General features: G+C 33.7%; 1 protein-coding gene and 1 pseudogene across 1 annotated transcript; both read right to left on the reverse strand.

Annotated features, from left to right (window-relative positions):
* Nucleotides 1-1,985: 1,985 nt before the first annotated feature.
* LOC111996632 (uncharacterized) lies at nt 1,986-6,374 on the reverse strand. The gene is made up of 3 exons (XM_024028616.2): nt 6,174-6,374; nt 3,965-4,827; nt 1,986-2,520 (listed from the first exon to the last, which is right to left on the reverse strand). Exons 2-3 carry the CDS (start codon nt 4,822-4,824, stop codon nt 2,346-2,348), a joined length of 1,035 nt encoding a protein of 344 aa, XP_023884384.1. The 5' UTR covers nt 4,825-4,827; nt 6,174-6,374; the 3' UTR covers nt 1,986-2,345.
* Nucleotides 6,375-9,743: 3,369 nt separating this feature from the next.
* LOC111996631 (endoglucanase 24-like) lies at nt 9,744-13,776 on the reverse strand (annotated as a pseudogene).
* Nucleotides 13,777-14,088: the final 312 nt, after the last annotated feature.

A 14,088-nucleotide genomic window follows, 5' to 3' on the forward strand; every position in this document is an offset into this window, starting at 1 on the left:
TTTTCTATGCATACTTCTATTAATGGGCAGAGAAATTTTGAAAATTATTTACATCATATTAGATTCTAAAATTATATATAAAAAATTATATTTATAAGTTTATAACCAAAATCGTGCAATGCATGAACTATCGTTATTAATATTTAAAAAGTTAAAGTGTAGCATTTTATGGTTGATATGCTCTTGTTAAGTCACACCTGCATAGTATTTCATTTCATTTCATTTAGTCCACTTTAGTATATTCAATCTTATTTGGTCCATTTTGGTCCACATCAGTCCATTTGATCCTATTCGGTCTATTTTGGTCCACTTTAGTCTATTTGGTCCACTTAGATCCATTTCAGTCCAATTTTGTCCATTTTGGTCCATTCGGTCCCATTCAATCCTATTAGGTTCATTTCGGTCCATTTGATCTAATTTGGTCCATTTTTGGTTAATTTCATTTCATTAGATCCCATTCTGTCTATTCGGGCCATTTCAGTCCACTTTGGTCCTATTCGGTCCACTCAATCCAATTTGGTCAATTTTGGTGCACTTACTTAAGAATGGAAAAAGATAGGTTTGAGTTGAGAGTACCTATTCTAAATCCTAATTTATTAAAAACATATAAATCTCAAACTCTTTTTTATAATAGTTGTGGTGTTAGTCTCTCATAGGTTAATGTAAAATAATAAAATATTAGACCACCACAACTAAAAACAAAAGTATTATTAAAATGTTGTGAATTGTTGTCATGCCTCTAGTTAGACTTTCTCATTTAATTTTGGGTTTTTATTTTTTGGTGTGTGCACCCCAGACAAGCTTTATCTTGGTCACAAAATATTTGATTAATTTATTTCTTCCCTATATATAATACACTAGACTGAAATGAAAACACAATTTAAATTTATTTGCTTCTATTTAAACTTTTAATGTTTACACTAATTGCACTTTCCCTTAATTATGGTGTTATTGTAATATTTTATAAACTTTAAAATTGGGTAGTGTTCCCCTTAACTATTGGATATGACGGATTAAGATTATGTGCAATATTATTACGTGCAAATGGTGCAATTGTTTTCAATAACTGAGATTAATAGTTTAAGAAGCAACTTTAAATCTTCATCATTTAATAAGAAAAGTTTTAAAAGGTAAAACAGTGAAAAATTAAAAAGTAAAGAAGTTAATGCTTTTTGTGTAAGAACAAGGGGTAATGGCACCCCAAGGAATAGGTATTTTACGGTATCTTAAATCGGATATGACTATTTTGCCTACTGTTGCAAGGGTTTCAGTTAAATCTAACAGAAATGTCAATTTTTTTATTTAAAAAAAAAAAAATTAATTCCCCGTTGATTTTAACAAATTTCCTAACATACAATGAGCAAAATGCTTATTATCAATAGTTTAGGGAGAGACTACTCAGTTTTATGGTTTAGGAACATAACTATACCATAGTTAAGGAATTTAACATAACCAAACTTTTTATCAGATAATTGGAGGTGATGATTAAACTCAAGAGTCGTTAACCAAACTTACTACCATATAAGCTGAGGTGATTATGAAACTAAAGAGTTCTTAACCAAACTTATTACTATATAACTGGAGGAGGTTGAATCTGGTGATCAAAGTCAAGAGTCATCCCTTATACAATATGTCAGTCACAGTTTCAAAATATGAGGCATTTTAATTTTCAGCCAAAGAGCTATTCATTGATCTCCTGAATTTTTGTACACAAAAATCACATTAGCAAGTCAATGGCATTAGTCCTCAATCCTTAGCAGTAACGTGGGTCATAACCCAAAACCAAAAAGATTCTCCTTACATTTAAGCAGAAATACTAAATTCTCCCTTTGAGATGCTAGGGTCAACGTGGACTTAAGCTGATCATTAATTTTTTATACCAATACTGGCCAAAATATCAAGATAAAACCCTGAAACTGTTATTTGTCAATGGCTTTGAAGGTGGCAGCTTGATCAAGAGTATCATAAACTGTGAAACAAAGAACTAGATGAAATCTCAATGCAAACATTGAAAGTACAACCTGCAATCACAACCATTTACATCATTAATTTTAGCACATCTTGGCTACTTGATGAACACAATACCAAGTTTTCTTTCCAATTAAAATTACTTTCTGGGTTCAATTTAACAACAGTGTGCAGCACCAACTAATAAAAGAAAAGAGCACTGGATGCTAAGCTCACAGGGCTTTTCACAAAGTTAAATATGGAAGAAAGGATCCCAGAAAGAGCTCTGATCCAGTGCTGCTGATTTTCAGACTCCATGGTAGGTCTGCAGGAGGGTAAGAATCAAACCACCTTGCATGGCAAGCCAACAGGCAGTCGAACAAGAGCAGCCTACCAAATTAGATATTCGAAGCACTCAATGCCATTACCTTGCACTGTTCATTCATGGCCAAAAGCTGAGCCTCTTTCTTGTCAAGAAGAGCACTTAACCTCACATTCTCTTCCATAAGTTTCTGCACTTCAGTCTCTTTCTGCATCTTCTCACCCTCTAACTGTGTTGTCTTTGCAACTAGCCTGCTTCATGGCAACATCAGATAATAAAACCACCAAAATTTTAAAAATCTAGCAACAGGAAGGAATAGAAAAATTGATTTAGCTACACAGACAATGCATATCACCGGCATTATCAAGGGAAGCAAATTTTCCATGCCAGGCAAAGATATCAACAAGCTTGCTGAGCCTAAAGGTTGGGGATTTTAGATATGGTCCAACTGTATTGGGAAAGCAGACAAAAAGGAGAGGAAACCAATTTCTGCTTAACAAATAAACTTCATTTTTTCATATATTTTTACAATTTTATTTTCGTTACACAAACTATTTTGGGTTGGCAACTCAAAATGTGAGACTGGCTTCCAGTCAACTTTCTTCATTAATCATTTTGTTTGATCTTTTTCCCTTTCTTTCAACTTTTCCAAGATCTAAACAGAGTCTAACAACCTTTATAAAAATTATAATCTGATAGACAATTAAAAAAAGTCAATCAGAACATCTACCAACCTGTGTGCCTGACCCTATGTTTGGAAAGAGAGGAGAGACGAAGAAAAGAAGTGTATTAGTAAATAATTTATTCTAGCCATCTCTTCTCAAACGCAAAGTGAACAGTGATATTCAGTAAATTATTTGCTACTTGCTAATAGAGAAAAACAACAGAAATAAGATACAGCATAAGGAATGGTTTCATGTTTGAGGGATGAAATTCTCCTTCAAATCAAAGAGTTATGATTAAGCACTAATTTTTCAATGCATTATTGTGCTAGTATGATGTCTACCTGGCTATCAAAATGAAGTAGCCAAAAAACCTATAAAGCGAGTTTCTAAATTGTCATCATAAAGAACTGATCATATTAACAGTAACCAATCCAACACATTTTTTCATTTGATTACCTGCCAAATAGCTCCAGAAGTTCCAAAATCTGGACACTAAAGTAAATCTTTGAAACCAAAGAGATGCCTCTCCAACTAAGAAATAAGTTTAATTACCTTAACATTGTAGTGCACTAATATGAGACATATTACTTAAATGTACTAATCTCACAAATTATCTATTGGGCACTAATCATAAATCCAATGGTACCAATTTCACACATTTTTTCATTTGATTACCTACTAAATAGCTCCAGAAGTTCCAAAATCTGGACGCTAATGTAAATTTTTAAAACCAAAGAGATGCCTGTCCAACTAAGAAATAAGGTTAATAACCTTAACATTGTAGCACGCTAATATGTGACAAATTACACAAGACAGAAACACAGAAGATGCAAGCATCAACAAAACAGAAAGCTAATGAATTGCAGAAATGCATAAGAAAGTGTAATAAAACACTTAACACAGCCCACCAAATAATATCTAGCAAACTCTTGACAATCATGAAAAGGATGTGACCAAAGCATCTTATACATTGGAGATACCTAAAAAGTAAAAACATACCCCTTTTTTATGTTTTAAAAAGCATACTAACCGTTCAAACAGCTTCTCAATAGTTTGGAACTGCTTCTCTGATGAAAGAAGTGTTTCTCTCACAGTGATGAGACTGCTAACATATGATTTTAGAGACTCAAAGTCTCTTTTCACACGACAAAGCTCCTGTTCATTTTCTGCAGCTCGCTGCCTCTGTCTAGATGTTTCTTCAACCAAATCCTCAACTCTCTGCCGCATTTCATTCAGTATGCTATTTGTACCTAGAGCAAAACGTTCCATCTCCTCTAACTTCAAAGACATGTTCTCAATTTGGATTGACTTCCGTTTAATTTCTTCCTGGCCAAAAGTTACCTTCTCCTTCTCAATTACAGTTTCAGATTCTGCTAATATAACCCTTTTAACAAGAGCTTCCATTACATCTGTAACCATCTGCACAGACTTGAGTATTTCACCAGTGTACGTTGCATCTTGTTCATCCAGTGAAACATGTTTCCCACTAATTCCAATCAATGTTTCTTCATCTGGACCGTCAAATGAAGAAAGATCAATATTCCTAGTCCAGCTAGACAATGGTGTACCATTTTTGTCAATAAACCCTACCCCTTCTAATTGTTTGATGCCACATGATGTATGGGCTAAATGGGGAACAGCCATGAGTTGTGCCTTTGATTTCAAGTAAGTTAAAAGTGTTGCAGTAGTTTTAACTCTCCGCCAAAGAACCTCTAACTCCTTCTTTGCATCTTCCTCAGACCCCTGTATAGATATTTTTACCTCCATAATTTTTGTTTGCAAGACATCCACTTGGGACTGGCTCCTTTCCATATCATGCTTCCACTCTTCATGTGTTTGGCTTAGCTGAGACTTCAAATTTGACAAGTCAATATCATTCTCTGCAGCCATCCCCTGTCAAAATTATGCAGAAATGAACATGAGAATTCCAATTGACTGACTACATGGACATTCTTATAGGATCCTTGAAGATAAGAATAATAATGCATTACAAAGCTACGAAGCTCAGACACAGTAGTTAACAACACGCCAGCTAGGCAAACCAAGCAAGATGTAGCAGACAAAGGTCCTAATAGGTTGAACACCATGCATCAAAGTTTCCATCTTGCAAAAGAAGGTCTATCTTTGTTTCTTCCTGCCTTTTTTTTGGATGAATAATGGAAGGCATATCTTATCTGGTAAAAACAGTTGAAATGTAACTGTACACCTATTCTGGAAAATCTATGCTTATCCACACTGAAAGCATTCAGCCTCTTCAACTAAACAAACATAATTCTTACAATGAGCCCTTACAAATGCATTATCTATACATATTTACAATGCTCACAAGCTTCACAAGGACTGCATTGTCCACCCATAAAAAGTACAAAAAAAAAAACCCGAAAAAGTATTATAACCAATATATAGTAACTGACTAAACATATTACATGCATAATAGATCAGAAGAAGTTTGTTCAAGACTGTAAATGACACTTATTCTCTTCTTCTACTTCTTTTCATCCCAAATTGTTAATTACGCACGCACCCAATAAGTCCTGCACTCACAAACTCACCATCCACTTTGGTTCTACAAGGGGAGGAAGTGTCATCTAAGCTAGAGCTAATTGGCAAAAATGACACTCATTTATGCATCACAGATACACACAATACCTCAAAATGTAGTATTGAGAGACAAGGAAAAAATCGTTGCAATCACAAACCTTCCCAGTTCTCACCCATCTAAACTGCACCTCCTTGTATTACACAAACCAACTTAGATTTTTAGCCAAAATCAACTGCTTCTATTCTCAAAGTAACTGTTGTTGCTTTATTATCACTAATTAGCTCATAATCATCATTGACAAGCAGGTCATAGCCAAAATTAAATTAAATATAATGCAATTATGCAACATATAAATCGTAAATCTAAAGCCATTCCCACTTCAAAGTTCTTTTCTTTTAATTTTTTTATTAAAAAAAAAAAAAAAAAAACCAAATCAAAATGTGAATTTTCATTTTACCAAGTGAAGAAACAAACAAAACCCCAAACTCAAAAGTGATCACATCGGCAAAAAAGAAGGATACCCATAACTATAAGCCCCAAAATTCAAATTAATCCATCAACAAACTTAATCTTCAAAAAAAGAAGAAGCATAATTAGGATCTTAATCAAGACACTAACCTTGAAAGCAAACGGACAAAACCCAAAACTGAAAAAACAAAAGGAAATAAAAAAGAGGATAATAAAAGACAAACCGAACCTTGGGATGGATGACGATGAAGATGAAGATGAAGATGAAGAGGAAGATGGAAATGACGATGAAAGGTTGTGATGTTGGTGTTGGGTATTCTTGGTTGGTGTATAGTACGCGTCGATCTTATAAAAAGAACAAAAAGGAAAAATAAAAACAACAAAAGAATATTATGAGGAAGGTAGGGGGGGCAGGTGCTTCTTTCTTTGTCTATACTATTTCTCTTCCTTTTTCCTTTCCTTTTTCTTCTTCTTTTAACTATTATTATTATTTTTTTTTTCCAATCTGTATGAAAGAAATTATTGAAAATTTAAACAGGGTAGATGACTTTTATGAGATCAATTTTTAAGTATTGAAATCTTCTTCTCGTAATTATAATAATTAAAAAAAAAAAAAAGGTTAACCAGAAACTATCCAAAAAAGACAAAAATTCTGTGGCTATTATGAATTATATTTTGAGTTATAATTAATTTAATAACTATTTGTAACTCTAAAAAAGGGAAATTGACAGATTATTGTCGATGGGGAAAGATAAGGAAAAAAAAAAATCAGGTAAGATATTAGGATGAGATGAAAATGGGTCCAAAGTGGAATCTAGTTGAGCCAAAAATCTTGGAACTTAATTAGTTGGCACATTGTGGTGTTTCCAAAGAAAGACATTCAAGATTCAAAGTCTCTCTTTCTCAAAAAAAAAAAAAAAGAAAAAAAAAGAAAAAGAAAAAGAAAAAGATTCAAAGTCTCAATTTCAAGGGGTTGGCTTTGTGGTTTTTAAAGTTTCATGATATTCATAAGATTCTAAGTGTCCATTTGGGAACAGCTTATTTAGTTGAAATTGAAATTTTTTTGTTGAAAGTACTATAGATAAAGTTAAAAGGTAGCTAAAATAACACAGTGAAACTCATAAATAATACCAAAAAATGCAATAGGATCCATGAATAGTAGCAAGAATAAGCTGAATGGTAAAAAAAGCTGGTTTTTAAAGCCAATGTCAAACGCACACTAAGTTCGAAAGCTTTTGCCCGCATTTTGGGGACACCCCATGGAATTCCTTCTTGTAATAACTTGGTGTGTATGAGATGGGATGATTGCATACACCTAAGGAATTAGTCATATACTTGAAGAGGTCTAGACACTCTTGTTTTAAAAAAAAAAAAAAAAAAATTCAAACTCTCATTCTCCCAATTATTGAATTGTAAAAAAATAAATAAAAAAAAGAATCTAGTTGTTCCAAAAATTTGTTGCCATATATATAAAATTCATTTTTCAATAACCGGATTTGATGTAACATTTTCACAGCAAATCTTAAGTGTTGGGTTGTTACTTAACAACTTACTGCTTAGAATTTGTTGTAAATGTGTTATTACTATATTTGATAAGGAATATTAATTTGACTTAAGTGTGAATAATTAGAATATAGACACTCTTGTTTTAAAAAAAAAAAAAAAAATTCAAACTCTCATTCTCCCAATTATTGAATTGTAAAAAAATAAATAAAAAAAAGAATCTAGTTGTTCCAAAAATTTGTTGCCATATATATAAAATTCATTTTTCAATAACCGGATTTGATGTAACATTTTCACAGCAAATCTTAAGTGTTGGGTTGTTACTTAACAACTTACTGCTTAGAATTTGTTGTAAATGTGTTATTACTATATTTGATAAGGAATATTAATTTGACTTAAGTGTGAATAATTAGAATTATCTATTGTTTTTATCTTTTCCTTTGTTTTTCTCTTTGTCTCTCTTTCTCTAATTGCTCTCAAAAATAAGAAAAGAAGAAGAAGAAGAAGAAGTAGAAGAAGAAGAAGAAGGGAGCAAAGAGCTCATGCACACTATGATAAGGCTAGTTATTATTATTATTATTATTATTAATAAAAAATGATGTCTCAACTTTGTTAGACTAGTCCACTCCCTGCTCTTGAGATAGCCTAGAAACTCATTAGCCGGCAACATGATAGATAGAACCTAAAACCTCTGAATTTAGGACTTGTCCCATAAGTTCGTTTAATCTACCACTCAGGCTGTCCCCCAAGAGGCAACAATAATTAATTTTGTTAGGTTTTAAATCTTTATGCTCAATCAAGAATCCAAATTTGATTATAATTAAACTCTTATTTTGTGTGAATTGTACTTTTAATTGTCCTATAATTTGATGCCTGGGTGTTTTTATATTTTAAATGCATTCTAATTTCATTCCAATTATTATCTAATTTTATGTCAATTACATTACATACAAATTCATGCATCTAAATTTAAAAAATATAAAAAGATTCAATTTCAATTTATTATGTTTCTACGTAATACTATAAATGTACAATCATAACTCGTAAAAGTATAATTCTACTATTCCCAATTGTAGGCTTCTAAAATCCTTTTTTTTTCCAATCAAACTATATTCACATGACTGCTTGTAGGGTGCATTAATGACTCGAATTTTCACTCGTATATACTTGAATGAAAGTTTGTACGAAATTTGTATATTTGTGTAAATGAACTTTATAAGATCATTGCTTGTAGATTTATTTAATAAATTTATTTTTACTTGTGTATAATTGTGTGAATAATTTGTGTCAAACCTTTAGACCTGTGCCTATAAAATTTATATCATTTTACTCATAGATTTGTATGAATAACTTTAGATTTATACTCGTATATACTTTTGTGATAACATTTGTATCAAAAATTTATAAAATCTTGTAGATTTGTGTTAATGAACTATATATTGTGAGATTGATGATGCATATAAATAAAGCATCAGATAATTATTATTAGTGAATGCATCTTCAAACTCAACATGCACCTTTGCTTTTGGAGGGTGCCCCCAATATGAAGACGTCTTAAGGAGTGGTGTTATCACATCCACGTCTCTACAAGGAATTTTGGAGCTAATTACTAATCTCACTGCATGGGATCAAGAAGATTTGTTATATGAGCAGCACTAAAAGCAGTATACAAAGTAAAAACCACATAGAATCTTTTCATTTTGTTATCACATATTCACATGTTTGAATTTCTATTTTGTTCTACATAAGTACATTAATTGTGATCTTGAAAGGTGATAGTTTTTGACAGAAACGGTATGATCCCTGTGAAATCTGCTTAATGTAGTACATATTTTTGTTCATCCTGCATACATACATGGGTTTACTTTAGATTGTAGCATTATGATGAGTTGAATTATCTTAATCCAAAGAAGACCAATGATTGAACTTGAACTGTCGGAAGACTGAAGCAACTCTCTTAGTAGCCATTCTAGAAGAATGATAATAATTAATTAAATGAATAGTCTATGCTCTATGTTAGACTTGCCAATTTGTTCTAGCCTCCAGATATCTCAGGGAAGCATTGCTCGGATGATCTGTAGTCTGCCATCTCGTGCCCCTTGCCTCACTATGCAGGTATTTTGAATGATGTACACATTCCTTTCCTCTCAATTGTTATGATAGTTTCCTCTACGCCAAATATTGTTAAAAGCCAATCTCACTCAATTATCAAAAAGATTCCAAATTTGTTTAAGCAAGACAAGCATCGGCTTCCTGTCTTGTACAATTTGTCTACAAACAGGAACCTTACTCATAATGCCTGATCTTCTTATTTTCGTTCACATAATCATACAACTCTTTTCAGCTTATATATACACTAAGAAAAAGCTTGACAAAGACGACTTTGCAGTTCATAGAAAAAAAAACTAATGTAGAATCAAACACCACTAGCAGACATTAATTAATAAGCACATGGAAGGTCCTGTACAATGTGGCTCACTCTGGAAAGAATTATATTTCTTTCATAGGATACAACATGGAATCATCTAACATGCTCTTTTATGCAAAAGACTGTACCATTGAAGAACTGGTTATCAAGCCGGAGAGGAGGCCAACAATGAGAGCACTGTTGGATGTTGTTGGTTCACCTTGCATTGAGTTTCTTCAGGAATCGTTATAGGTCTCATTGAGAAAGGGCCCGCCCACTAGTGCTCCAACAGCTACATTTGGATTAGGATGGGAAGAGTTAAGCCACTTAAACCCATCTCTGCAGCCAGTTTTAGCATCAACAGGAATTGAAGATCCCCTGTGGTGTGCATATTGAGGGTAGCTACTCCCATATCCAATGAGATAACTCATCTTCATTGGATTATTGCCCAACACATAATCTGCCTGAAAGTATTTGAAATGGGTTTAGGAGTTATAAAGAGAAGTGAAGAACTATGTATGTTGTATATATCTTGCTAGGTGAGGAGCAATGCTGAGAAGTGCATTAAATATGAATGTTGAATATGTTTAGGGATAAACTAGACCACAGATAATGCAGGCAGGATTTTTCAGGAATTCACCGTAGAAACACATTGAATAATGAGTCCAGACTGATTAATGGTGCAAAATCATTGCACCTTATTCCAACAAATTGAATACCAGAGAAATGGCAAATTTGTGAAGATCCTCGGGCTTGTAAGATTTACCAATGTAATATAGAGTTTCAGTCTGGGTTGTAAGCATGTAATCACCATAAAGAACAGCTAGAAATGCAGATGCCACAGGATGCTGCAATGAGTTCCACTCTGACACCCATATCAGACCACCTATTTTATAAGCACCGGTTCCAAACCAAAAATTAAGACCGAGTTCATGATGCAAGTGGAATTAATATTGCTGTATGTCAAACAAGAAGGGTGCATGATTCATTAATAGAATTGTGATCATGACATCAGTGCTATTTAAGATGAACCTAGCTTGCAAGAATTGGAAACAAAGCTTTCAAGAAAAGAAAGGTAGTTCAAAAACTAAGAAGCCTTGCAATGAGATCCACACTGACTGTCCAATGTTAATGCTAATTTTTCAGGCGTTTGATTAATAGCTCTGCATACATAACAAATAAATAAAGAATATAAAAAGAAAATAGTAGAACCTTCACTAGTGAATATGCCAGATTCTTTAACCAGATTAGCTGGTACCCACCACCAAATTTTCCTTTGAAATGTTTCTTAAAAAGGATTATTTAGGAGATTATTGGTTCAACTTTTCCATTTTCCTCTTCTTTTGGGGCCAAAAAAAAAGGCAGACCAAGTTGTTCGACCTTTTTTGTTTAGTATTATTTTTCTTCAATACCTCACACATAAAGACAAGCACACCATAAAAGCAAAATAATGACTTTACGGTATATCCATGGTCTTAGGAAACACACACACGCGCATATGTATGAGAAAAGAAAATTACTCTCTGTTCTGCTTGAAGTGGCTGTTGGTGAATCTGGTAGTAGAGCACACACGATGGCCTCAGCAGATTCCCTATAGAGCTGGAGATCAAGATTCTCAGAAGTTGACTCATCTTTTGCACCAAAGAAATTTATCCTCGAGAGGAGAACCTGCTCAGAAATTGCAAAATTATCAGCATAGGTTCACATTATGCAACTATTTAAGGTCAGCTAGCAGCCTAGCACTTGATGCATCATTTTTTAAATTCCAAAACACTCAGGACCATTTTGCATGTACAACTTTGAGCTGCCTTATCTCTTCTCAACACACCTCCAATATACAAAATTAGACAGTAGATTGAATCCGTATTATGATATGAATAGTATCATACAGGGGATAGTATGGTCTCAAAGAGTGCTCTAATAAGTAATATAAGATATAAACAACATATTAAGAAGGTACACTCTTCAAGCTCATATGAAGTAATGGACCAAAAAAGAAGCTAAAAACAAGCTATAGTAATTTTGATATTAGCCTATGCATTACCTGATCTAACATCAACATCTATCTAAAAGATAAAGTACTTCATTAAAAACAAGAATTGAAACAATAAAAGCACTGTATCATAAAATATGCCTGAATTCCAGCATGCTTGTCATCCCAACTAAACCAAGTTGGACTGCCCCAGCTAGCAAATTCTTTCCCATTTTGTTCAGTTACATATCTGAGGTAAAATTGTTTACCAGTTGCATGATAGAGCCAGGTAGCTGCCCACAAGAGTTCATCTCCATATCCGGTGGAGTTGTAATATTTCTGCACTTGGAGGATGCTGACACTGTATGAACCTTGGTAAGTATCAGCCAAAATAAACAGCTGCTGGGCATGCATAAAGAGCATACTAGAATAGGTGAAATCGATTTTCTTGAAAACCATTGATGCTGATGCCATAGCGGCTGCAGTTTCTGCTGCAACTTCTGCTCCTGGGAATAACATGTTAACCTTCACAAGAGGCCTTTTCTCAGTCATGGCTTCAGGCCTTTCCCAACAGTTGTGGTCCACTTCAGGATCACCCACCTTCAACCACCAAAAACAAAAAGTACACAACAATTTAGACAATAATTCTTTCTTATACAGAATTTTACTAGGCAAATAGTTGGTATACTCCACAATTTTTTCGGAACTTCAAATGTGGGTTCTAAGAATGAACAGCATACGCTAACAACAATAAAGCCTTTTAGTCCCAAAGTTAAGAGTCAACTATGGATCCTCAAAACACAAATCCAATTGACTACATATCATGCTATACTAAAAGCATACAAAAACATAAGGTGTAATGGTGAATGGATTGGTGTTTGTGAAACATATACATTTTTTTTATTAAAAAAAAAAAATCAGAATATTGATTAAATGATTAAATTTACTATTTTTCTCAGAGCTTAAGCTTTTAGGAGTTTCAGTAATTTATCACAAAATACAAGACCTGTGGACCTGTGGTTGACAATCTTGTAAGTTTGTTGAAACATTATATCCCAATGCCATGTGCACATATCAAAATAGTTTATGCACTTATCTCTGTGATTCTGTAGCCTATGAAATTAGTATATTAAATGAAAAAACATTTTATCAAGTATCAACTTATCATAAGATCAAAAGGAAGTAGTGGTTAAAAACAAGTGACAAACCTGAACATAGAGCACATTTGCAGAAGGATGAGCATTGATAAGATAATCAGTTATCCACTTAAGCGAGTCCTGAGCATGTTCCAATTGCTTCACCGCATTCATATGATCTCCATATTCAAGAATCGCCCATGACAACACCGTTGCCGTAAAAGCCATTGGAAATCCAAACTTAATGAGATCACCTGCATCATACATTCCTCTTGATAAATCCAGATTTTCCTCATTCCCCCCATCTCTTAACCCCGAGTCCCCTCTCCACGCAATCCTATTATTCACCAACTTAGCAGCTGCAACAACAAAATTCAAACAAACTAATTAATTCATTAATTAATGACATTCAACTTAAGGTTTAAAGAATAAGATCAATAGGGTGTGTGACCAAATTGCAGTTTATTGAAGTGATCGACTGTGACCAGTAGAAAATCACTTTCAAATGGACTAACGATTTTTTCTATACCACACCCAGTCGACCATATCAGAGTTGTCGCAAAAGTTGTGTCCCTAGGCTTTCTAGACTGAATTGTGTACATTTTTGAACATCAAAGAATTGCAAAGCGATTTCAAGGGCGTCCGCATATTTTTCCACAATGGCGCCGGGAATTGAAGTAGGCTTAGCTGAGTTATGAAAATTTTTCAATATAGTGAGTGTAGCCGCTGCTACAACCAGAGCTCCAATCACAAACACAATTAAATACCAACACCAGCCCTTGGACTTTGTTTGTTCAGCCACATCAGCTCCCATTCTCAACTTTTCACAAGTGAACTGTAATTCAGTTCAAAGAAAACAGTTTCTAATGCTAATTTACTTTTTCCTTGTTAAGATTTTTAAGGTTAGGGACTGTTGTATTGTGTGTACTATTTTATTAAGTGGATGAGAGTTTGGAATATCGTTGGAGCCAAATTTTCAGGTAATATTCCCTCTTTTAAGTGGATTGACAAAGATGCCCTTGCTTGCTTGAGCGAACTGTGGGCCCTGGATGACGTGGAAGGTGGAGATGTAGCCGGAGATATAACGTCAAGGTAGCCGGCAACGTTGTTTTGTGATTCTGTGAAA

This window comes from Quercus suber, unplaced genomic scaffold (genome assembly GCF_002906115.3).
Source record: "Quercus suber isolate HL8 unplaced genomic scaffold, Cork oak 2.0 scaffold_77, whole genome shotgun sequence".
Classification (NCBI taxonomy): Eukaryota; Viridiplantae; Streptophyta; class Magnoliopsida; order Fagales; family Fagaceae; genus Quercus; species Quercus suber.

What these genes read in the sequence shown, in the direction of transcription:
- LOC111996632 (XM_024028616.2), bottom strand. Translation starts at nt 4,824, where the DNA reads ATGGCTGCAGAGAATGATATTGACTTGTCAAATTTGAAGTCTCAGCTA. An exon ending in ATTGAGAAGCTGTTTGAACG is followed by an intron (nt 2,521 to 3,964) that starts GTTAGTATGCTT and finishes GCCATGAAGCAG; the next exon opens with GCTAGTTGCAAAGACAACAC.